This window comes from Sceloporus occidentalis, unplaced genomic scaffold (assembly GCF_023333645.1).
Source record: "Sceloporus occidentalis isolate IW3139 unplaced genomic scaffold, rSceOcc1.0.p SCAF_1, whole genome shotgun sequence".
Taxonomy (NCBI): domain Eukaryota; kingdom Metazoa; phylum Chordata; class Lepidosauria; order Squamata; family Phrynosomatidae; genus Sceloporus; species Sceloporus occidentalis.
In genome coordinates this window covers 212,732,439-212,755,173 of record NW_028316981.1, presented here as the reverse complement: position 1 = coordinate 212,755,173, position 22,735 = coordinate 212,732,439, and the positions used below count along the sequence as shown (strand labels likewise).

Below are 22,735 nucleotides of genomic sequence, written 5' to 3'. Positions count from 1 at the left end.
TCAGATCTCTGAAGCTAGTAAGCGCTGAGAAGGAAGGCACACTTCAGAGAAATGGCGCGAATAAGATTCACTCTTTAAGGGTAAGGAATTTAATAGTTATTTTACACACACACACACACACACACACACACACACACACACACACACTCTGTAGGTCCTCCAGTGCAACTCTGCGGTTAAAGTCCGACAGACACTGACCATAGAGTTGCACTGGAGGAGCTACAAATCCCTAGTAGAGCGTCCTCTCTAGGAATCTCTAGGTCTTTCAGTGCCACCTTTAGTTAAAGTTGATCATAGAGTTGTGCCGGAGGACCTTGATATTCCTAGAGAGAACATATTAATCAAGTCCGCGAATATCAAAGCTGCAAATATGGAGGGATGAGTGTGTGTGCCACTTACTTTTAGGATTCCTATGACTGCACCACGGACGACGAGAAACATAGAGAGAAGAAGGAACATCGCCCTCAGTCCAGTTTGGGCAGGTACTCTGGGGGCAATTAGCATTAACAACAAGGGAGGGATGGCTGTTGTAAACCTGGAGTAATGTCCGGGCGCTTCTGGAAGGAGTGCACTCCTCCGAAGTCTGTAGGTATGCCCTTGTGGTGCCCTCAGTGCACTCTCTGGAGCATCTTTCTGGCCCCAGAGGGATGCTCTCAAAGGGTCACATTTCATGAACTTTAATAATAATAATAGTAATAATAATAATAACTTTATACCCCAAACTTTTCTTGCCGCCATTTCAGATTTTCGGAGCCGCCAAGCCCCTGCACTGAGGAGGAGGACATCACTCCAAGGATTGGCAGCGCAAAGATGCGCCCTTTCTCGGTAAGGAATTTTATATATATACACACACATATACACACAGTGGGACCTTGTTATCCGTCAAGGTTTGGTTCCAGGATAACAAACTCCATGGACGCTCATGTCCTGGCGCACTCCTATGGTCAGTGTCTGTCGGACGTCGGCCACAGAGTTGCGCTGGAGGACCTAGAGATGCCTAGAGAGGTGTCCTCTCAGGCGAAAACATGCTGCTTTTGCTCTGTGTGCGGAAAGAGAGTCTTGATGGCTTCCACCTCTCTCCTCCCCGCGCCATTTGTTTTTAGGCTACCAAAGACTGGGCTGCGCATAACGAGAAGCATAGGGCAGCGAAGGATGAATTTCGGCCCCAGTCTGCGTTCGCCAGGTATGAAAGGGAGGCATGTCGGCTGTTAATGTGCCGTGCGTCGGAGGAACACCTGGGTGCTTCCTTTGGAAGGAGTGCACTCTTCCGCAGCCCATAGCCTTCCATAGGGATGCCATTGTGATACCCTCAGTGGGCTCTCTGAAGCAGCATTATGGATGCTCCCAAGGGGTCTCATGCGCTCTTCCTGCCGCCATTTCAGACTCCAGGACCCGCCAAGCCCTTGCACTGAGGAGGAAGAGGGTGCCTTCCTGAAGTTCGGGATCAACCAGATCAACCTGAATCCGGTAAGGAAAAAATCTGGCTGACCCACGGAAGAGTGACCAACATAGACATGGATCCATGCGGTCAATGCAGCAAAAAAGGATCCCAAAACATCCGTCCTACATTTTGGCCTCCTGACCAGGAGGAGCAGAGCGCATGAACGGCACCTCTTCCATCACAATAGAGTCAATGCGCACCCATTGCTCAGCAATCTGTTGTGTAGATGGCATTATTTGTTTGTTTGTTTGTTTGTTTGTTTACCTAATTTCCTCCCTCTCTTCTTCTCCCCCCAAATAGAAGAAGACATCTCTCCATCACCTATGTGAAAGGTTCGGACATCTTGGCCCTTTGGCGGCGGAAAAGATCGCCGACACCGTGGCTGAAAACCACCTGGAGCTCCTTCTGAACCATTACCTGGAGTCGCCGTTAAGGTAGGCACATGGGTTCATATATTCCCCCACGCATCCCTTGGCGCATGTTTTCTGTCTCCGGCGCTGGAAGGACGTACAAAGACTCCGTTTTTCTCTCAACAGCGCCTGCGAGAAGATGATGCGCGGCGTCCTCTTCTCCTCGCTCTGCAGCCTGGAGCACGCGTTATTCTTTTTTCTGCACACGGTTAACGACTCCTCTCAGAAAGCGCGACAGAAGGAACACTACATCGTCAGGAAGGTAACCGGGGGGGGTCTTTCCTTCCGACCCGCACATCTGGTCCTTTGGGAGAGTTGTCCTCTGACTGACGCCAGGGTCTCCGTCTTGACGCAGGTGAAGGCGCTCAAGGCGCTGGGGCTCCTTGTGACGGATGTGGTGGACGACACAACATTCAGGATGTGGATGGCGTTAGTGTCCAACACATTGCTATATGGCGTGGTGCTTTTTGGATCCAGGCTCCACGACGAGGACCGTCAGAAGCTGAAGGACCACATGTCCATGGAGTAAGTTGCACTACAAGGCTGGGGGATGAATGGCTGGTGAAGTGCGCCGGATATAGCTGCATGGACCTCTCATCTACCTGATGTCCAGATAGATGGGCCTCTCCCTCCTTCTCTGTCCTGTTGTCCAGATAGATGGACCTCTCCCTCCTTCTCTGTCCTGATGTCCAGATAGATGGACCTCTCCCTCCTTCTCTGTCCTGATGTCCAGATAGATGGGCCTCTCCGTCCTTCTCTGTCCTGATGTCCAGATAGATGGACCTCTCCCTCCTTCTCTGTCCTGATGTCCAGATAGATGGGCCTCTCCGTCCTTATCTGTCCTGATGTCCAGATAGATGGGTCTCTCCGTCGTTTTCTTTTCTCCGCAGGGAGCTAATTGACATCATCAAGGTCTTGCTGGTGAGGTCCATGCCGGAAATGAGCTCCGTGATCCAGACCATGCTTGATGGTGTCCGATGTGGTGAGTATGGGTCCCCTCTGCTTCATTTCTCTAGCGCTAAGGGGCAGAAGTCTGGACACGGCGTCATTCCAGAAACATCTCTGCTTTGCCTGTTCTTTTCCCAGGGATGCTGTGCCAACGCTCCGGCCGCAACAAAGCGCCAACTGACCTTTAAGGACTATTAACCCAGGCAGAAGAGGATGGCGGCCCAATGCTACTACTACTGCTACTACAGTGGGCCCTTGGTATACGTGGGGGATCCGCGTATGCTCAAGCCCCATTCTGTCCAATGGCGGTGTGCATGTAGGCACGCCGCCATTGGACAGAAAAGTCCCCCTCCTCTTCCCCCTCCTTCCTAACTTCCCTCCATCCCTCACTCCTACCTACCTACTAAACTACCTATCTTCCCTCCCTCCCTCCCTGCTTACCTGGGTTGCTGCGCCGCCGCCGATGTGTTCTTGCTGCTGCCGCCACCGCAGCAACAAAATGGCCGGGTGCTGTTATTATTGCTATTCGTCTTATTTTTACTAAGCTACTATTAGTAGCTTTTTTGAGCTGTTATTATTTATTTCTAGCTAATATTTTGATTAGTCATCTTTTATTATTAAGCTAATATTATCAGCAGTATTTATTATTATAATTAAGTTATTATCATCGTTTATTTGTAGTAGTATATTATTATTCATATTATATTATTATTAAGCTATTATTATTATTTATTTGTAGTAATATATAATAATAATAATAATAATAATAATAATAATAATAATAAATTTATTATTGTAATATTTTTGTATTGTTAATCTATTATAATTATATTATTTATCTTTATTAATATCAGAATGGAATATTGTATATTTGTATTTATTATTATTTTGTATTTATTATTATTCTGACTTGTACATCTAAATAAATAAGTCTGTTTTCTATCTTTATCATTTGGTGTCTCTTTGGAGTCTTTTTTTTGGAGGGAAGCAGAATAGTCCATTAATAAAAAGTCCCCTATATCTCCAAGATAATCCATATATATATATATATATATATATATATATATATCAAAATACCTCAGAATAGAACATTTCATGAGGACCTATAGAAATAGGAGCTGAGGTCCAAAACACCTGGAGGGGCAGAGTTTGGACACCGCTGCCCTAGACATGAGCGCCTTCCTGGTGCCCTTGACTGCAACCCCCATCGTCCCCAACCAGCGAGAGAAGGCATATATAGAGTTGTCGGTGAGCAGATGGAGGAAACAAAACGCGAGTCGGCCCAACAAAAGGCAAGTCCCCACCACTTTGTGCTGGAGCACGCTCTCCACCTTGGCCTTCTCCTTGTCCAGCTCCGTCATGGCCAGGCCCAGCTGCCTCTTGACCGCCTCCAGCTGACCAGCCAGGACCTCCAGCCGCTCCTCCCAGCTCTCCACTTCGGCCTTGTCCACCATCTTCGTGCGCATCTCCTGCAGCAGATCCCCTTTGGCCTGCTCTGTGGAAGGCATGGCGGTTTAGGAGCGGACCAGGAAGAGGACCCTTGGCGCATGCGCACCACTCGATGTTGTTAGACTATAAGCCCCAGCAGGCTTCACCAATTGCTTTGCTGGCCTGGGTTGGCAGAAGCTGCAACTTGGCAACCGTCTGTGCAATGCCCACCTTGGCATAGGACCACTCAGAGGAACTGTGCAGCCCTCCTACTGCAACTCCCAGCATTCCTTGCCATCGTTTCCGCTGGATAAGGCTATGGATGCTGCGGCCCAACAAGACTAAGAGGGCTGCCAGGTTCCCACTTTGGTTGCCCGATAAAGCCAAAGTCCCTTGCGCATGCCAAGGTGAAATGTTAAGGGGCAAGGAACATGTCTTTGCTCCACAATGGCATCTCCTTGCTCAGCCCCAGAGAGAGAAGGATCAAAACACGGACCACCCTCTAACAAGATGGCAGCTTGTAACTGTGAGAACATCATGCACCGGGAAGGATTTTGCATCTCGAAGTACGCAGCAGACATGGCGCCTTTCCCTGTCCTTACCCAGCTCTTGGATCGTGGCTCCCTGCGACCGGAGCTTCTCTTTCAAGGTGGAGACAGTCTCCTCCAGGTAAGCAGCCTCTGCAAGAAGCCAAGAGGTACATAGCTACCGAAGCGGGGAACACAGAAGGTGGAAACTGGTGGCCCATGGGTGCTGTAGGTCTCCAGTTCCCATCAACCCAGCCACCTTGGCTCAGGTGTCCAGACAGCTGTCTGGAAGAGGGAGGATTCAAAGGCATAGCAGTGGATTATCACTGTGCAAAGTGAGAGGTTCTACTCACTGTCCTGGAGGTCCTCCTCCTCCTTCTCCAGCTGTGCCACCGTCTGCAGGATCTCCCGGTGCCTGTGCTCAAACAGCAGCCCTGCCTGCTTCCTTTGTTCCTCCTGCACCTCCTTCTCCTTCTGGAGACAGCCTTTGAAGGCCTCGATCCACCTCCTCATCTCCTCCTCCTGCTCCCGGGACGCTTCCAGCTCCTCCTTCAAAGGGCCGATGAGCTCCGTCAGCGTCTGGAGGTGTTTGCGGATCCAGGAGAGGTCCTTGTTCTGCTCGGAGGCCCAGTAGCTGATGTCCATGGCGGTCAGGGGTCTGTGCTCGAGGGTCTCCCCCAACGTCCCCAAGAACCTGCCCAGAGATGACGGGAGGTTCTGGCCGGTGCAGATGCTGATGATGGCGTGGCTCGCTTCCCGGAGGCTGAGCTGGGCCTTCTCGCAGGTGTCGCAAGGCGCCAGGGAAGGTCCAGGGGTGGACTTGGCCTCGGAGCGGTCAGTGCGGTCACCGTGGAGCAGTCCACTGCCGGTGGACGAGGCCAGCGAGGAAGCCTGGAGACCCAGTATGGTGACATCTGACTCTGAATGCTTGGAGCAAGAGCTTTTCACGCGCGTGTCCTCCATCCAGGATGCTTGAGGCGGGTTGGGAGCTCCGCCTTGGAGGCCCTTTTTCTAGGCGTGGAAGAATAAAAGGTGGCGTCAGCTTCCCAGTTTTGAACTGGGTCACAATGGGATGGGAAGGGAGGAAGGCGAACCTCCGTTCAGATGTTCCCTTGAGGCTGAGAGAGTGGGACTTGCCCAGGGTCATCTGTGGGTCTCATGGCTGCTTACCTTGGGGTTTTTAATCCCTCACCTTTCTATGGGATATTTGTGGATCGTCCCCACACCTTGCCATAAAAACCCAAAGAAGGGAGAAACCTTACACTTCTCTGTGCAGGAACAGGGGAAAGCCTATTGGGGAAGGAAGGCATGCCAAACCAGGGCCCTGAAACTGTTGTTGTGGGACAACTTTGTCATTAATTTACGGAGGAAGGCCATATTAATTTGGGGTTCAGTGCTGCGCCCTCCTATCCTAGTGTTGTGGGGTCAGCTCCATGTGCAAAAGATGCCTCCTTTCCTCAAGCTCCTTTCCTCACCTCCTTCGCCAGCTGCTGGTAGAAAGCGCCCAGTTTCACCATGCTCTCCCAGTACGCCCGCGCCGCCATCCCAATCGACATGGAAGGCCCTGTCGCGGTGGATGATGGCGACGTGGCTTCCTCATGGACCAAGCTCCCTGCGTACGCTGTGAAGCTCTGGAGCAACAGCAGCAACCTTTGTTGAGACAGAAAGGAAAGACCATCAACAATAAATGTGCCACAATAGGACCAGAAAGGGGGAAACGATCCTAGAAGCAAGACACAAAGATTTGAGGAATGAATTACAAGGTGAACCTCCCTTGTCCAAAATGCTTGGGATATGTTCGGGATTTGGGGTTTTGTTTTGTTTTTTGTTTGTTTGTTTTTCGGCTTTGGTAACATTTGCAAATATGTAATGAGAGATATTGGGGATGGGACCCAAGTCTAAAATGTGAAATTCATGCTCAACCATAGCCTGAAATTTAGTAATTCAGACTTATGTTATACCTTATAAAATACTTCTCTAGGAATCTCTAGGTCCTCCAGTGCAACTCTATGGTCAACGTCAGACAGACACTGGCCATAGAACTGCCCTGGAGGAGCTACAAAGGCCTAGTAGAGTGTCCTCTCTAGGAATCTTTAGGTCCTCCATTGCAGCTCTATGATCAATGTCCAACAGACACTGACCATAGAACTGCCCTGGAGGAGCTACAAAGGCCTAGTAAGAGTGTCCTCTCTAGGAATCTCTAGGTCCTCCAATGCAGCTCTATGGTCAACGTTAACTCAAAAGTTGCACAGAAAGACCTAGAGATTCCTAGAGAGGACACTCGACCAGGCATTTTTGCTCCTCCAGAGCAACTCTATGGTCAGTGTCTGTCTGACATTGACCACAGAGTAGGGTTGCCATAAGTCAGGACCTCCAAATGGGGACAAATGTAGGACAACTTTTTCAAATGTAGGACACATTTTTAATAAATGTAGGCCACACGAAAAAAAAATGATGATTTTTTAAAAATGTTAATATAAATGCATGTTCTTAGGCATAATCAAAATGGAGGACATTTTGAAATTTGACAGAAGAGGACATGTCCTGGAAAAGGAGGAGGATGCCTGGTCACCTTGTCTCTGGTCCAAAATACACTGCAGAAATAAAACATAGCTGGACTGAAATGCCCAGAGTTCCTCACCAAAGCTGCATCCACACTGAGGAAATAATCCAGTTCGAGAGTGATTTAACTGTCCTGGGTTAGTGCTGGGGAATGCTGGGAATTGTAGTACACTGTGGCCCCAGAGCTATCTCTGACAGGGAGTCACATAACTGCAGTCTGCAGAATTCCTCCCCAGGTGCATCCACACTGAGGAAATGGTCCAGTTTGAGACTGCTCGGTGCTGGGGAATCCTGGGAATTGTAGTCTATTGTGGCCTCAGAGCCATCTTTGACAGAGAAGCCTCAATGTCTCCCAAACACTAGCATTCCCAGGATTCCCTACCATTGAGTTAAAGCAGTCTCAAAGTGGGTTATTACTCCTGCAGTGTGTGAGAGAGATAGAAAGGCTAGGGCAGGGGTAGGCAACCTGCGGCCCGGGGGCCAGATGCGGCCCGGCAAGGCCTTGGGACCAGCCCCAGCCCGGTCCTGCCGCCGATTGCCGCCGGCGCCTTTGGGGGGCAATTGTCCATAGAAGCCTCAGAAACATGCATTTATATTAACATTTTTTAAAAAATCAGCAAATTTTTTCGTGTGTCCTCCATTTTTTTTTAAAAAAAGTGTCTTCCATTTGAAAATTTTGTCCTACATTTGTCCTGGTTTATTTATATATTTAATTTTTAAATTTTTTTTAATTATTTATTTTTTGGCTTCGGCCCCCCAGTTGTCTGAGGGACAGCAACCCAGCCCCCAGCTCAAAAAGGTTGCCTACCCCTGGGCTAGGGACTGGATTCATTCATTAACTCAAACACACTGCTTTGACTGCCAGGGCTCAGTGCTATGGAATCCTGGGAATTGTAGTTTATTGTGGCACCAGAGCTCTCTGACAGAGAAGGCCAAATGCCTCACAGACACCAGAGTTCCAGAGCATTGAGCCCTGGCAGTCAAGGTTAGAAAAAAATACACAGGGGCAAAATAAATATTGAAAATGGCCACGCTCCTCCTCCTCCTCCTCATCATCATCATCCTCTCCTTGGTGCCAAAGGAAATGGCCCTCTCCCCTCTGCTGCCTTGCTGGGACCGGTCCACATGGGGACCAAACAGAGGAGGCGCTCCTCTTCCTGAGTCTGGCAACCTCCTGTTGCCAACAAGCCTCGAAGATTATTCCCCAAACGTTTGGCCAAAACTCACCAAATCCCCCCCATATCTCACCAAATATTCAGTCAAAATCCCTGAAAAGTCCCTGTAATGTTAATATGGCAATAAAATGTAGCCCTAATTGAATAAAAATAACTGGAACTTATTTCAACTCTCAAAATTACCATTAAAACCAACCACCAAAATCACACCAAAGGCTCTGAAAAGTACCCATTTTGGTGTGAAAGTCACCAGATTGGCAAAACCAGGACAAACCTGAGTCAAGGAGGAAACCCCTAATGGTTAAAAACCAGGAATGTCCTGCCGGCAGGAGGGTTATGGCAACCCTATTCTCGCATCTAACAAGCGGCTTTATATGCCTGCAGCAAGAACAGCAAAGAATCTCGTGAAATCTTAAAGACAGATGTATTTAAATAAGAAATGTTAAAACAAAAGTGGTCATGTTGGAGAAAGTACAAAACAGAACCCCTAGGCAGGGAATATCTATATTATCACCAATTTAAAATCCCACAAAAATGTTCATGGCTTTGCGTTCTCCAGATTCTTCAGATTTTTAAATTGTGAATGTTAAAAGAAGAATTTTAAATGTGGATTGTTTTCATATGTGTATATCTTGTCTTTTTAAATTGTATGCACATCCTTTTAAATTGATGTGTACTGTATTTTAATTGATGTGTTTTAACCGATGTGGTGTGTCTGTTAATTGCTGTTGTTCCTTGCCTCACTTCATGGGGAGAGATGGGTAAGAAATAACAACAACAACAACAACAACAACAATAATAATCCATTAGGCATTGTAAAGCATTACCAGAAAGAATTCTTTATTATGGCACAGGCTTTTATGGACTATGATCCTTTTCATCATAGTTATAAATATTGTCCTGGGTTGCATATAAAGACATACTTGAAGTGTTGTTGGTGAACAGGAAATAGTGAAATAGTTGCAGAAAGTAAAGACAGTGATCAATTATTATTAATTATTAATAGTGGCTAGTGATAAAAGAGGCATCAATTTTTGCTAATTATTTTTTCTGCCGTCCCTCTTTATAACCACAAGAGGCTGCTGCTGTCTGGATTATGGCAGTGTCTTTTCTTAAACTGCTGTTGGATTTAGTGCTATGATTCCACTTTAACTTCTATGATTCCATCCTATGGAATCCTGGGATTTGTGGTTTAGTGTGGTGTAGTGGTGTGGATGTTGGTCTAGAACTCTGGAGGCAAGGGTTTGAATCCCTGTTCAGCCCTGGAAACCCATTGGGTAACCTTGGGAAAGTCACACACTCTCAGCCTGAGAGGAAGGCAAAGGCAACCCCCCCCTCTGAACAAATCTTGCCAAGAAAACTCTGTTATAGGATCCCCTTGGCCTTGGGGTTGCTGTAAATCTGAAATAGGAGACTCAATGTGTTGTAGTGGTTTGAGCATTAATTTGGGACTCTAGAGACCAGGGTTCAATGGCCAGCTCAACCATGGTAACCCACTGGGTGATCTTGGGCAAGTCACACTCTCTCAGCCTCAAAGGAGAGCAAAGGCAAATCCCCTCTGAACAAATCTTGCCTTGAAAACCCCATGATGAGTTTGCCTTAGGGTGGCCATATATCTGAAATGACTTGAACGCAAACAACAAAGCCGGAAATGACTTGAAGACACAGGCGGGTTACAAACGGCCCTCAAGGGGCCGTTTTCCCGCCGCTGCCATTCGCTGCGTAGGGAAGCCCCAGAGGCCAGACTGCGAGGCTTCCCCGTGCAGTGAAAAAGGAGCGCCGAAATGGCGCTCCTTTTCGAAACGCGGAAGTGGCGTCACTTCCGCCGCGACACGTCTGGACGCACAGCGTCCAAGACATCAAAATGGCGGCGCCCATGTGGATGGGTGCTGCCATTTACAACGCGCTCTGCGCATACTGGGAGGAAGGGCCATGAGGAAGGTAAGAACCTTCCTAACCCTAATATGGCCCTTCCTAACCCTAGTACGCGCAGAGCGTGTACTTTATGGCGGTTTGTAACTGCCACAGTCTGCATCCACACTACAGGAATAATCTGTCTTGACACCACTTTAACAGCCATGGCGCAATGCAATTGGAGTTCTGGGAATTGTAGTTTGCTGTGGCACCAAAGCTCTCTGACAGAGAAGGCTAAATGTCGCACAAAACTACAATCCCCAGAATTCCATAGCTTTGAGCCATGACTGTTAGTGGTGTCAAACTGGATTACTTCTGCAGTGTGGATGCAGCCACACAACAACAAATTACCAGAATTCTCAGCCAGAGAGCTCCATTGGCACTACAAACAACAAACAAGAATTGTGACTTAAAGTAGGCCTAGAATTTGAAACGGATTTGGGGTCAATTGCGTATGATATGAGTGCTTAATCTGCTTTCCTGCGCATGGACATATATTTACATGTATATTTACATTTATAACACAATCCTTCTTCAAACCTAGGATTTTTCAGGTCTCCTCTTCTTTCATTATAGCTCCCCCATGTTTTCCCATTACCGCTTCTGTTTTCTTTCTTTCTTTTACTTTGTGATGTCCACAAGATTGCATTTAAATATATTTAAATGTTTCAAATCTGATTTGCAAGTCAAATATTACACAAAACATTAAATGATCTCACTTCCGTTGAGGAGTTCTCTCAGGTGAAAAGAAGACTGTGTTTTTTTATTTGAGTATTTTTCCACATTCAGGGGGTTCCTTCACTATTAATCCCAGTGAATGCGGAGGGACCACTGTATATATAAATACTAAGCATTATTTAGTGCTAGCAAATCTTATTTGATTTCAGCTGTATTATGAAAAATTTCCAGACATGTGTACAATCCTTTCCTCAGAAATAAGTCTCATTAATTCAATTAACTCAAACCCTGCTTGAAGCAAAATACGACTGTGGCACCGTAAAGACAAACTGGTGTGTATTGTGTCACACAGTGCTGAGTCACTTGCCTAATGCTAAAACCCACAAAGAGTCATGTGGCATCTGCAAGATTTTGCAGACTCTGGTTTAGATAGTAAAATATTGGCTAGTTTTTAAGGCACCACAGGACTCTGCAACTTAGTCCTAAAAGACTTTGCTTGTTAGACCCTGAAAACCTGAGAAGATCTTTAAGGCAAGTCTGAATCATAACTGGTAAAGTCCTAAATCATGAATGTGGATTCCTGGGTCTCTCTCTCTCTCTCTCTCTATCTATATATATATATATCAGGATATATGTTGCAATGCTTTAATATTTTCAATCCTTGGATGCTTGGTTCCGTGGATAAACAAATCCGTGGATAAGGAGGGCTAACTGTACTTAAAGCACTTTAAAGGGAAGCAGATGCATGGCGCAGGCCATTTCTGCCAAAAGGTGGGTGTCTGAGGAGCAGTGGTGTCACCCCCCTTTTCAGGGTGTCACCTGGTACAGTCCGCACTCCCTGCCCTCTCCTAATGACGCTGTTGAGCTGAGGAAGACCTCTGCTGAGGAGGCGGGATGCCTTTCAGAGCGTTCCATGCCCTGGAGGGATCGCTTCCTGATTGGCTCCTCGCCTTTCTGGGCCGACCAATCGCAGAGCGTGGAACGCGGCCGACGTTCTAAACTTTGCTCGCTGCAGAGCCAACCAGGAAGCAGCCGCAGATGGAAGCAGAGGGGTCTCTCTGGCCACTGCTCTCTCATTGACCAGACTCTGGGAGGACTAGGAAAGGTAAGCATTGCAGCAGTGTGCCTAGGACTGGATGGTGGCACCCATTGGAGCTCCCCATTTGGTACTCCTGCATAATAATAATAATAATAATAAATATAATTATATATATTACAATAATAACAATGTATACTTATTATATATAGTAACAATTATTAATAGCCAGCCTGGTATTGTGGTTTCAGTATTGGGTTGCTTCCACACTGTAGAAGCAATCCGGTTTGACACCACTTTAACTGCCCTGGCTCAAGGCTGTGGGATTTCAGGAACTGTGTAGTTTTGTTGCAACAACAGAGCTTTCCCAGAATTCCATAGCAAGAACAATAAATAGTTTTAACTTTTGTTTGTCTTATATTTTAACTTTGTCGTGCTTTAATTGATTGTTGTTTAATTAATTAATTAATTAATTAATTGTGTTTTTCTTTTAAATGTGCTTTTTATATTGTGAGCTGCCTTGGGTCCCCCTTTTTTGGGAGAAAGGCGGCATAAAAATAAAATGAATAAAATAAAATAAAATAAAACCGGATTATTTTTGTAGTGCAGATGCACATTTCAGAAATAATCTAGTTTGAGAACGCTTTAACTGCCCTGAATCAGTACTAAGGAATCCTGGGAATTGTAGTTTATTGTGGCACTGATAGAGAAGACTAAATGTTTCACAAAACTATAGTTCCCAGGATTCCCTAGCATTGAGCCAGAGCAGTTAAAGCGGTCTCAAACTGGATTATTTCTGCAGTCTGTTCTGGACCTATGACTCTGGAGACCATGGTTCGAATCCCTGCTTAGCCACTGGGTGACTTTGGTCAGCAAGTCACACTCTCTCAGCCTCAGGGGAAGGCAATGGCAAGTTCCCTCTGAACAAACCTTGGCAGGAAAGCCCAGTGAAAGGGTCGCCTGAGGATCACCCTAAGTCGGAAATGCCTTTTTAAAAAAAGTTTATTTATAACACCCTTTTCACCAAAAAGTGAAAAAATAAACAATAAAACACAACACTTCAAGGCACAGAACAACAACAACGATGATGATAATGATGATAATCATGATAATGATAACAACATTAATAATAATGAAAGTCAGAGTGGTTTGAGTGTTGGACTATGACTCTAGGGCTAAGGCTTGAATCTCTGTTGAGACATGTAAACCCACTGGATGATTTTGGGCAAGGCACACTCTCTCAGCCTCAGAGGATGGCAAAGGCAAACCACCTCTGAACAAATCTTGTCAAGAGAACTCCATGATGATGATGATAAATTTTATTTCTTTCCTGCCTCTCCTCAAGGCTTGACGTGGGTGCAGCATGTTCAATGCAAAACACAATTGACAACACATAAAACCAGCAGTAAAATATTTGCTGCTGTTAGCTGTCTTGAAGCTGTCCTTGACTCATGGAGGACATCTCCAAGATCTCTGTCCTCCACTGCTCTCCACGGCTCCAGCCAGGGTCCTCCCTGATTGAGGCCATCCATCTGGCATTGTTATTTTTTCTAATGATCACACCTTCTCATGATGTGGCAAAAGTATGACAGCCTCAATTTAGTCATCTTGGCTTCCAGGGAGAGTTCAGGCTTGATCTGTTTTGGAACCAAGTTGTCTTTTTCGCCATCCAGGATATCCTCAGCACTCTTCTCCAGCACCAAATCTCAAATGCATTGATTTTCTACCTATCCCCTTTCTTAACTGTCCAGCTCTCACATCTGTACATAGTGATGGGGAATACAATGGCTTGGAACTCACTTTAGTGTTGAGAGTTATATCTTTGCACTGTTGGATCTTGGTGAGTTCTTTCATAGCTGCCTTTCCCAGTCCTAGTTTCCTTCTGATTTCTTGACAGCAGTCACTGTTCTGGTCTGTATTTGAGTATACTGTATGGAAACTCTTTGACTGTTTCAATTTCCTCATTATCTAGAATGAATTCCTATACGTCCTCCATGGTCAGACCAAAAATACAGTGGACCCTTGTTATACGCTGGGGTTTGGTTCCAAGATCCCCCGTGGATAACAACATCCATGGATGCTCAAGTCCCATTAAATATGACATAGCAAAATGGTGTCCCTTATAAAAAATGGAAAATCAAGGTTTGATATTTGAAATTTATACTTTTTTTGCACATTTTCAAACCGTGGATGCTTGAATCTGTGTATGCAAAATCCGTGTATAAGAAGGGCTGACTGTATTCAGCATTAAGCCAGCCTTGGGACTTGCCTTCTTGAACTTCTTCAGTAAATGTTCCCAGTCCTTGTTGGTTTTAGTTAGGAGCAAGGTGTCGCTTGTGTATTTTAGATTGTTAATGTTCTTTCCTTCTATCTTCACTTCTCCTCATTCTGAATCTAAACCTGCTCTTGGTATCATACTTTGTGCATACAGGTTGAATAAATAGGGTCATAGGGTGCAGCATTGCTTACCAACTGGGAACCATTCTGCTTCTCCATATTCTGTTCTTACAGCAGCCTCTGGTCCAGAGTTCAGGTTACACATCAAGATAATAAGTTAAAATACAATACATTAAAACTGTTAAAATACACTCATAAGACTCATTCTTTAGAATATGCAATTTAAAAATACGTGATTTAAAATTAAAAGTATTGCCTTTGCCTAAGAAAATCCCTATGGAATTTATGGGGTTGCTCAAAGACGAAAAGTGACTTGGGTCTAAACACACACTGCAGAAATAATCCAGTTTGAAAGTGCTTTAACTGCCCTGACTAAGTGCTAGAGAATCCTGGGAATTTTAGTTTACTGTGGCACCAGAGATCTCTGACAGAAAAGGCTAAATGTCCCACAAAACTACAGTTCCAAGAATTCCCTAGCATTGAGCCAGGTAAGTTAAAGTGGCCTCACATTGGATTGTTTCTGCAGAGTGTTTTGGACCTTGGTGTGCATCCACACTGTAGACATAATGCAATTTGACACCAATTTAACTGCCATGGTCCCATCCTATACAATCTTGGGATTTGTAGTTTGGTGAAGTATTCAGCATGTTCTGTCAGAGAGCTCTGGTGCCTCACCAAACTACAAAACCTAGTATTCCTTGGGATAGAGCTACATCACTTAAAGTGGTGTAGAGCTACATTACTTCTACAGTGTAGATGTACTCGTGTGCGCACACACACACAAGTTTGAGTGGGGATGACATCCAGAGGTGTGTTTTCAGCTTTGTGATGGCCGTTGTGCCTGGAGTTTTTCCAGTAGTGGAGAATTTGGCTTGTCATGCAGTGTTGAGTCATTTGGTTGGTGTTAAAAAACACAAAGAAACTTATAGCGTTTTAAAGACACAATTTTTATTCTGAAAAACTTAAAAGGATCCAGTAGCACCTTTGAGACTTAACTGGGAAGAAGAAAATTCAGGCATACACTAAAAATGATTTCTTACATTAAATCAGAGGAACATGGCTATTGATTTCAATAATACAATGGGCCCTTCCCTTACACAGGGGAACCGTTCCGAATCCCCTGCATAAGAGGAAATCCAAGTATGCTTGTGCCCCATTGCAAACAATGGGGTACATGCTCATGGCTCAGGATAGTGTATGCCTGTGACGCGCATGCCATTTCTTCAATTGTCACACGGCTTCCGTATGATCTGGAAGCTGCATATAGTGTGCCCGTGTATGGCACGGGCACACTGTACTTTTTTATTCTGGCTGAGATTTCGCTGGATAGAGCCAGTTTCATTCCAGACTTGGAGTTAGATACTCAGAGATGACAGAGATACAGATGTAAACAATAATACGCAGATATACAACAATAATATACAAATGTCTGTAAAGGTAAAAGCATAAATGGATCCAAAAAGCATTGTTATTTTAAATGCAGGGTCCATATATATCTGTCTGTCTGTCTGTCTGTCTATCTATCTATCCATCCAGCCATGTTTGTGTGTCTTATATATTTCACAATAATAAAAACAACACGAAAGAGAAAACATATCATACATAACTGAAATTTTAACAATTGTTTCTTTTCTTTTTACATACTGCCAATAGTTCTTCACACTAGTTGAGGCTGATTTTCCATTGTTATTTTAATCTCACTTCAGTGTTTCTAATCTAACATATGCTGTAAAGTACTTTTACTAATTATACATTGCTATGTAAGAACTTAGAGATAGTAGTTACTTCTTCCTATAAACAAGATACTTATGCTTACATTTACTGTTATGCTTGTTGACAAAAATGTTTGTGTTTTCCATCTTTCTTATTCTTGTTTGATTACACAGTCAGCCTAAGTGTTTTAGCAAACGAGGCCGAAAAACCCTGCGATCCCAGTCCTTGGCAGTAAACCAGGAGTGGGAATTATGTGACCCTCCAGGTGTTGTTGTACTGCAACTCCAGCTGTCCTAGCCAAGGTAATAAATAATAATAACAACAACAACAACAACAACAATATATATATTTATTTATATCCCGCCTCTTCCATTTGGGGATCAAGGCGGTAACAACAGAGTTTAAACGATACACAATATAAGAACACTAAAACCCACAAAACCCTGACCCAACACTCCCTCCCAAACTATAAAATTAACATAAAACATGATTAAAATATATAACAATACTACTATACTAGATCTAAACAGGCTCTTTGCTGTCTATTTGAATGAGTGAGGTGTGCCTTGCTTGCACTGCTAGCTATTTACAGCAGTAATAATTGGTGGTAACACAACCAGTGTTGCTTAGTAAGTCAACACCGGTGATGGGAGCGGAAAACTTTGTTTGCATTGTACATATGGGAAACCTAGTCACATTCTCTTGTTGGGGGTAATCTGGCCAAGTGGTTTGTGCCCAACCAGCAAGGTCAAAACAACAGTGGGTAAGAGAAGGGATAAAGTGCACATCTCTCTCTTTCTCGCACACAGACACACAAACACACTCCTCCCACCTTCAGTGACTGTGGAGGGACAGATTACTCTTGCCATCTGAATAGCTTGCTTGTAAAGGGCTTTTGAAATTAGTACAAAGGCACCATGCAGCTGGAGAACAACATGTTATCTACCATTGTTTCATACCATTCAGTTCAGAGGTGAATGAATGCAACTGAAAATAATAACAACAATAATTTATTTGTTTATTACCCACCTCTCCCCATGGTTTGAGGTGGGGGGGGGACAACAATTATCAGACACACAACATCAATTAAAAGACTTCAGTAAAAACACACATCAATTTAAAAGGACATATAAGACAGGCTTATTATTATTATTATTGTTATTTATATCCCACCCTTTCCCCTCCTCACCTGACTCAGGAAACTCAGTTTTGAAGCTCTTAGCTCTAGATTTTTTTTCTGGCACCCATGTGGAAAATCAGTGGCCTAAAGAAAATAAAGAGATGAGCATGTGAGCAAGTAAAAAGTGGGAAGCAAGAGAAAGGTTTCTGATGGGTTGGAAGAGAAATAGGGTTTTCAAACATTAATGCAGCTATTTCCTTTTCCCCCAAGCTCTAAACAGAGGCAGTGATGGGAAGAATAAATAATGGATTTGAAAGCAGTGCACAAGAGTGTATGGTAGCCTCTCAGCTTGTGGGATTCCTGGATGAGGCCGATATCTTCACCCATTCAGTTTGATTTGAGACCTAGCTATGGGACATTTAAATGGGGCTCAAGCATAGGTGGAATTTGCTTTATGTGGGGGAGTCCGGAATGGATCCCCCGTGTAAAGCAAGGGTGCATTGTAAACTGATTTGAGATATGGTGCTGGAGAAGAGTGCTGAGGATACCATGGATGGCCAAAAAGACAAACAAGTAGGTCCTTGAACCGATCAACTGAACTATCCCTGGAAGCCAAGATGATTAAATTGAGGCTGTTGTAGTTTGGGTACTTCATGACAAGGCATGCCTCACTAGAAAAGACAATAATGCTAGGAGAGATAGATGGCAGTCAAAGAGGAAGAGAGGAAGACTGCACGCTAGATGAATAGACTCAACCAGAGAGGTCATGGGCCTGAATCTACAAGACCTGAGCAAAGCATTGGAAGACAGAGGACCTTGGAGAAGTCTCATCCACAGGGTCTACGTGAACTGAGCTCGAGAGCAGCTAACAACAAAATATGCTGCTAACATTCAACTCTAGAATTCAAGAGAAGCTGTATTGGTATCAGAAATGGACAGGGTGAGGATAAATAAATCGAATTTTTGTCCAGGCAAGGTGGACATGCTCCTTATTGGCAGAAAGTAGATAGAATATAGGGATTCAGGCTGTGCTGGACGGGGTTACTCTTTCCATGAAGATGAAATTTGGAATTCCTCCTGGATTCAGCCCTGGGTCCTTGGTTTCTATAATCACAAAGAGTACATTTGCACATTTAATTGTGCCTGTAACTTGAGATCAATGATGTGATTATGGTGATGTGCATGTGCACCATTTGAAATTATGTCCTGTTTGATTTACTGTTAACACTCTGCATTGGGTTGATCTGAAGAGTGTTCAGAAATTGCAGCTGCTCCAAAGAGCTGCAACCAGACTGCTCATAGGTTGGTTATAGGGAGCACTTAACTCCTTGGTTACAATGGCTTCACTGGCTACTGGCCTGTTTTCAGGCACAAGTCAAAGTGCTGGTCATGAGATATAAAGCCCTGTAGAGATCAGATCCAAATTATGTGATGGTGCATATTCCTCTGTATGAACTTGTCTGGGTTCTGAGATCTTCAGGACAGAGCCTTCTCTTGTTCCCACCTGTTAGAGTTAGCAACCTTTGCACACCTATACTAATTGTTAATGGCATGTTTGCAGACTCTCTGTCCATTTGCTTTTCCACACCTGCTCTCTTCCTGCATCATTCTAACTTGCAGCTGTTGTTTTTTCTTCCTCCTCCCTCTTTCTTCTGTTAAATCCTGTGTTTGACTATGAAGTAATCTTCCATTAAATCCTGTGTTTAACTATGAAATTATGAGTAAAACCATTTAATATGTTTTTACAAAGGAGACTTAAGCCTGTTTCTTCCACTGCGTTTCTTCCACCCCTGTGTTGGGGTACTTTGCTAGTTTTATTACTCCACTTGAGAGATCCACTACTGACACATTTCCCGACACTGATATCCTCACAGGCATATTTAGTAGGAATTCACGAGAAGGCCTTTTCAGTGGCTATTTGTCTTTTTAAATCGAAGAACAAGCAGATCAGCATTAAAATCAGGGATAGGGAACCTTTGCCTCTTCAAATATTCTGGGCTACAGGTTCCACCATACTTTACAGTTCACCCTGCTAGATGGAACTGATGGGAGTTGTAGGCCAAAATATTTAAGTGGAGTTAGTACAGAAACATGATCTTTGTGTTTCTTCACTCTTCTTACAGTTAAACAAAAGCAAGCTGTTTAGTATTTGGGTTTTGAAGTTTAATTTTAGGGTTTTTAAAAATAAAATAAAATAAAAATAACCCTGCTTGCATTGCATATGCATGTGAATACTCACTGTGAAACTTCTCTTAATTTCTTTCTTCCCCCCATTAACATTATGACAACAGAAGTTCTGCCCTTTAAGAGAATATGCAAGCAGATTCAGGGAGCAGAGATTGCCTCATGCCTGAAACTTCAAATAAATCAGAAGCTGGAAGTGGCCATGGCTGTGGCATTGATGTGCCTCCTTGCCCTGAAGACTGGGAAAATGCATATTTAAAATCTGGAAAAGAAACCCCAAAGAAAAAGCTGTGTGGCTACTTACATAAATTTTCCGCTAAAGCACCTATCAAGGCCTGGAAGTCCCGCTGGTTCTTTTATCATGGCAACAAAGGCCACTTGCTTTACTACAGGACTGCACAAGATGTTAACCCTTTGGGCAGCATAGACATTTCCAGTGCTAGCTTTGATCTTAAAGTGGGATCAGATGAAGATGTTTTTGAAATCAAGACTCCTAGCAAAGATTTCATCCTTAAGGTATGTGGAAAGATGTGGCTGATAATAGGGGAGAGGTGGGAAAGTGAGCCCATGGTGTTGTGGTAGGTGGCCTTCTCCAGGATTTGAGACCCCAGAGGTTCTTCGTAGGGTCACAACATTTGCAGTTGCCTTCCTGTGAGACTGAGAGTGTGTGACTTGCCCAGAGTAACCTAGTGGGTCTCATGGTTGAACTGGGAATTGAACCTTGGTCTCCAAAGTCATAGTCCAGCGCTCAAACCATTATGCCTGGCTCACTAAGAAAAAGTATTCCCACTTCTTCTGTTCCTCTTAGCATCATTGCCAGAAAAGGGAAGCAGTTTACAGTAAACCTAGACTCTAAATTTAGTTTAGATTCTAGATTATGGGTGGGAAACCCTTGATTATGCAAGCCCCATAATCCATTACCCACAATCCCCATTTACAATGACTAGAGATTTGAGGAATTGAAGTAAAAATATCTTGATGGCCCAAAATTCCCCACTTTGCATGAGAGAAGGAAGCAAGTCACGCACTGGGTACTGCTACTGTATGAGATTGCTCTTCTGTATAGCAAATCACACTCTCTGAAGCAACAACAGGAACAATGGCCCTGTATAGATGGGCCCTTTGCAGCGCGTCCATGACGTGCTAGGGTTGCCTTGGGGTGGCACATGCACCCCCCCCCCCGCAACCCTAGCATGTCGTCAGCATGTCGCAGTTGTGTAGCGCCATACAAATGGCGCGCGCAATGATTACGTCGCAACTGTGCTGCCTACAAACGGTGCTGCGCACCTGCGACATAACAGAGCTGTCTCTGGCGCTTTGCAGTGCCACAAAAAGGAGCCGCTTTTTACAGCTCCTTCTTTGCTGCGCAGCTGTGCAGCGCTGTATATAGGTGGCAGCGCTCCTGTGCAGCAAAGAGAGGTGCCAAGGAGGTGCCTCTTTTTGGCGGTCTGCACCCCGCCAATGATACAGAGAAAAAAATACAAAAAATAAAAATTCCCCAGCCATTCAACAGATTGACTACTCAAACTAGGCTGTTCAAATCAGGACTGTTTTTTGTTTTTTCACGGACTTAGAATCCTCCAGGTAACTTTGGCGCGTTACAGACAGGCCCATGAGGTGCCGTCATTACGCGCGAGGGGCGGCGCTTCCTGACGTGCCTTGCCTCTCACGCGTAATGACTACGTCAAAATGGCGGCGCCGCATGCAGATGGGCGCCGCCATTTTGACGTAACGGACGCTCTGCGGCCGCATGTCACGCAGCGGAAGTGACGCCATGAGTGCGCACTTTGGCACTTGCAGCGTCTCTTCTGGGCCGCAGGAAGGAGCGCGAAAATCACGTTCCTTCTTTGCAGCGGCCGGGAACCACGCCGTTTGGCTGCTGCGGTTCCCGGACGCTGCAACCGACAGCGACACGAGACTGCCCCATCTGGGCCGTCTATAACGCGCCATAGTCAGTATCCTGGCTGACCCATTCTGGCAATTGTTAGCCCAAAACTAACTTTTTCAAGTCTAGTATATTTGAGTGCCAGAGAACGAGAACTCTTCTATCTCATAGAGAGGTTCTAGTTTTCTTTCCAGTTGGCCCTCCATATCAACAGATTCTTTATCCATGAATTCTACCATCTGTGGTTTGAAAATACTAAATATATATATAAATTCCAAAAAGCAAACCTTGATTTTGCTATTTAACATAAAGGATATCATTTTGCCATGCCATTGTATTTAATGGGACTTGAGCATCCATGGTTTTTTGTTATCCAAGGGGATAACAAACCCCGGCAAATACCAAGGTCCCCATGTATTTAGACTACAGCTTTCATATGTGTGGATTGCAGTATGGCATCCAAGGAAGTCCCCTTAGAGATGAAGTCTTACGAAACTTTGGTGACATTCCCAAGACTGGCTTGCTCTGACAGCTCCTTTTTGCGCTCTCCAGAGGCCAGATCAGGGCCACAGCGTGAGGTTGCTGCATGCTGCCCCTTAGGGTCAATCTGTATAGCCCCTAAGTTCATACATCCATGTTAAACTACAGTTGTTAAGTATTTTCCCAAATGGTAACCATGTTTGTTTTTTGCTGCAAAGGTAACAACAAACCCCCCAAGAGAGCCAGAGTTTCTCCACTTAGAGTTTTGAAAAGGCGATGACATCTGAAAGCCATTTACTTTCATGGGTGTATCTTTTTAAAAATTGCTTGGGAATTTCCTAAATCATGTCTGTTCAAGATATATTGGGAAGACAGGCTTTGTGGAGAGGGTTTATGTAAGAGGCATGTGAATCAGCATGGTGCACTAGTTTGAGTGTTGGACTGGCATCCTGGAGACCAGGGTTTGAATCACTTCTTGGGTGCCCAGGACAAGTCACTCTTTTTCTAATTAAGAGGAAGGGAACAGCGAACCACCTCCGAATAAATCTTGCCAAGAAAACCTTAGAAGAGGGTCACCATAGGAAATCGGAGCTGAATTGAATGCAGATCACAACAAATAGAAGAGGCATAAATTAATATTGTTTTTAGTCCTGCTAATTTGTCTGCCAGGAATAGAACCAACGAACTGGGAATCTGCATTTGCTTGTACTTATAAGTCGATATCCAGTTAATAGGAATCTCCATCTTCCTGACCCAGATTGTTCCAGAGTGGACAACCTAGTATCTTCCAGATGTTTTGGCCTATGATTCCCACTAGCTCTGCTGGCATGATGATGA

At 44.7% G+C, this 22,735-nt stretch overlaps 2 protein-coding genes across 5 annotated transcripts in view; one reads left to right on the top strand and one right to left on the bottom strand.

Annotated features, from left to right (window-relative positions):
- Positions 1-2,863: 2,863 nt before the first annotated feature.
- LOC149323334 (coiled-coil domain-containing protein 157-like) lies at positions 2,864-6,298 on the bottom strand. The gene is made up of 5 exons (XM_089539710.1): positions 6,230-6,298; positions 5,108-5,765; positions 4,830-4,907; positions 4,104-4,294; positions 2,864-2,869 (listed from the first exon to the last, which is right to left on the bottom strand). Exons 1-5 carry the CDS (start codon positions 6,296-6,298, stop codon positions 2,864-2,866), a joined length of 1,002 nt encoding a protein of 333 aa, XP_089395836.1.
- Positions 6,299-12,127: 5,829 nt separating this feature from the next.
- Positions 12,128-22,735, top strand: part of TBC1D2 (TBC1 domain family member 2) — a 44,845-nt gene continuing 34,237 nt past the window's right edge. For 3 of the 4 annotated variants that reach the window (XM_089488790.1, XM_089488792.1, XM_089488793.1), the window contains exons 1-2: positions 12,128-12,188; positions 19,641-20,049. In XM_089488790.1, the coding sequence (XP_089344916.1) occupies positions 19,663-20,049 (387 nt within the window). In that variant the 5' untranslated portion in view covers positions 12,128-12,188; positions 19,641-19,662. Of the gene's footprint in view, positions 12,189-16,478; positions 16,532-19,640; positions 20,050-22,735 lie in introns of those variants that run through there. The other variant, XM_089488791.1, reaches the window with a different exon arrangement.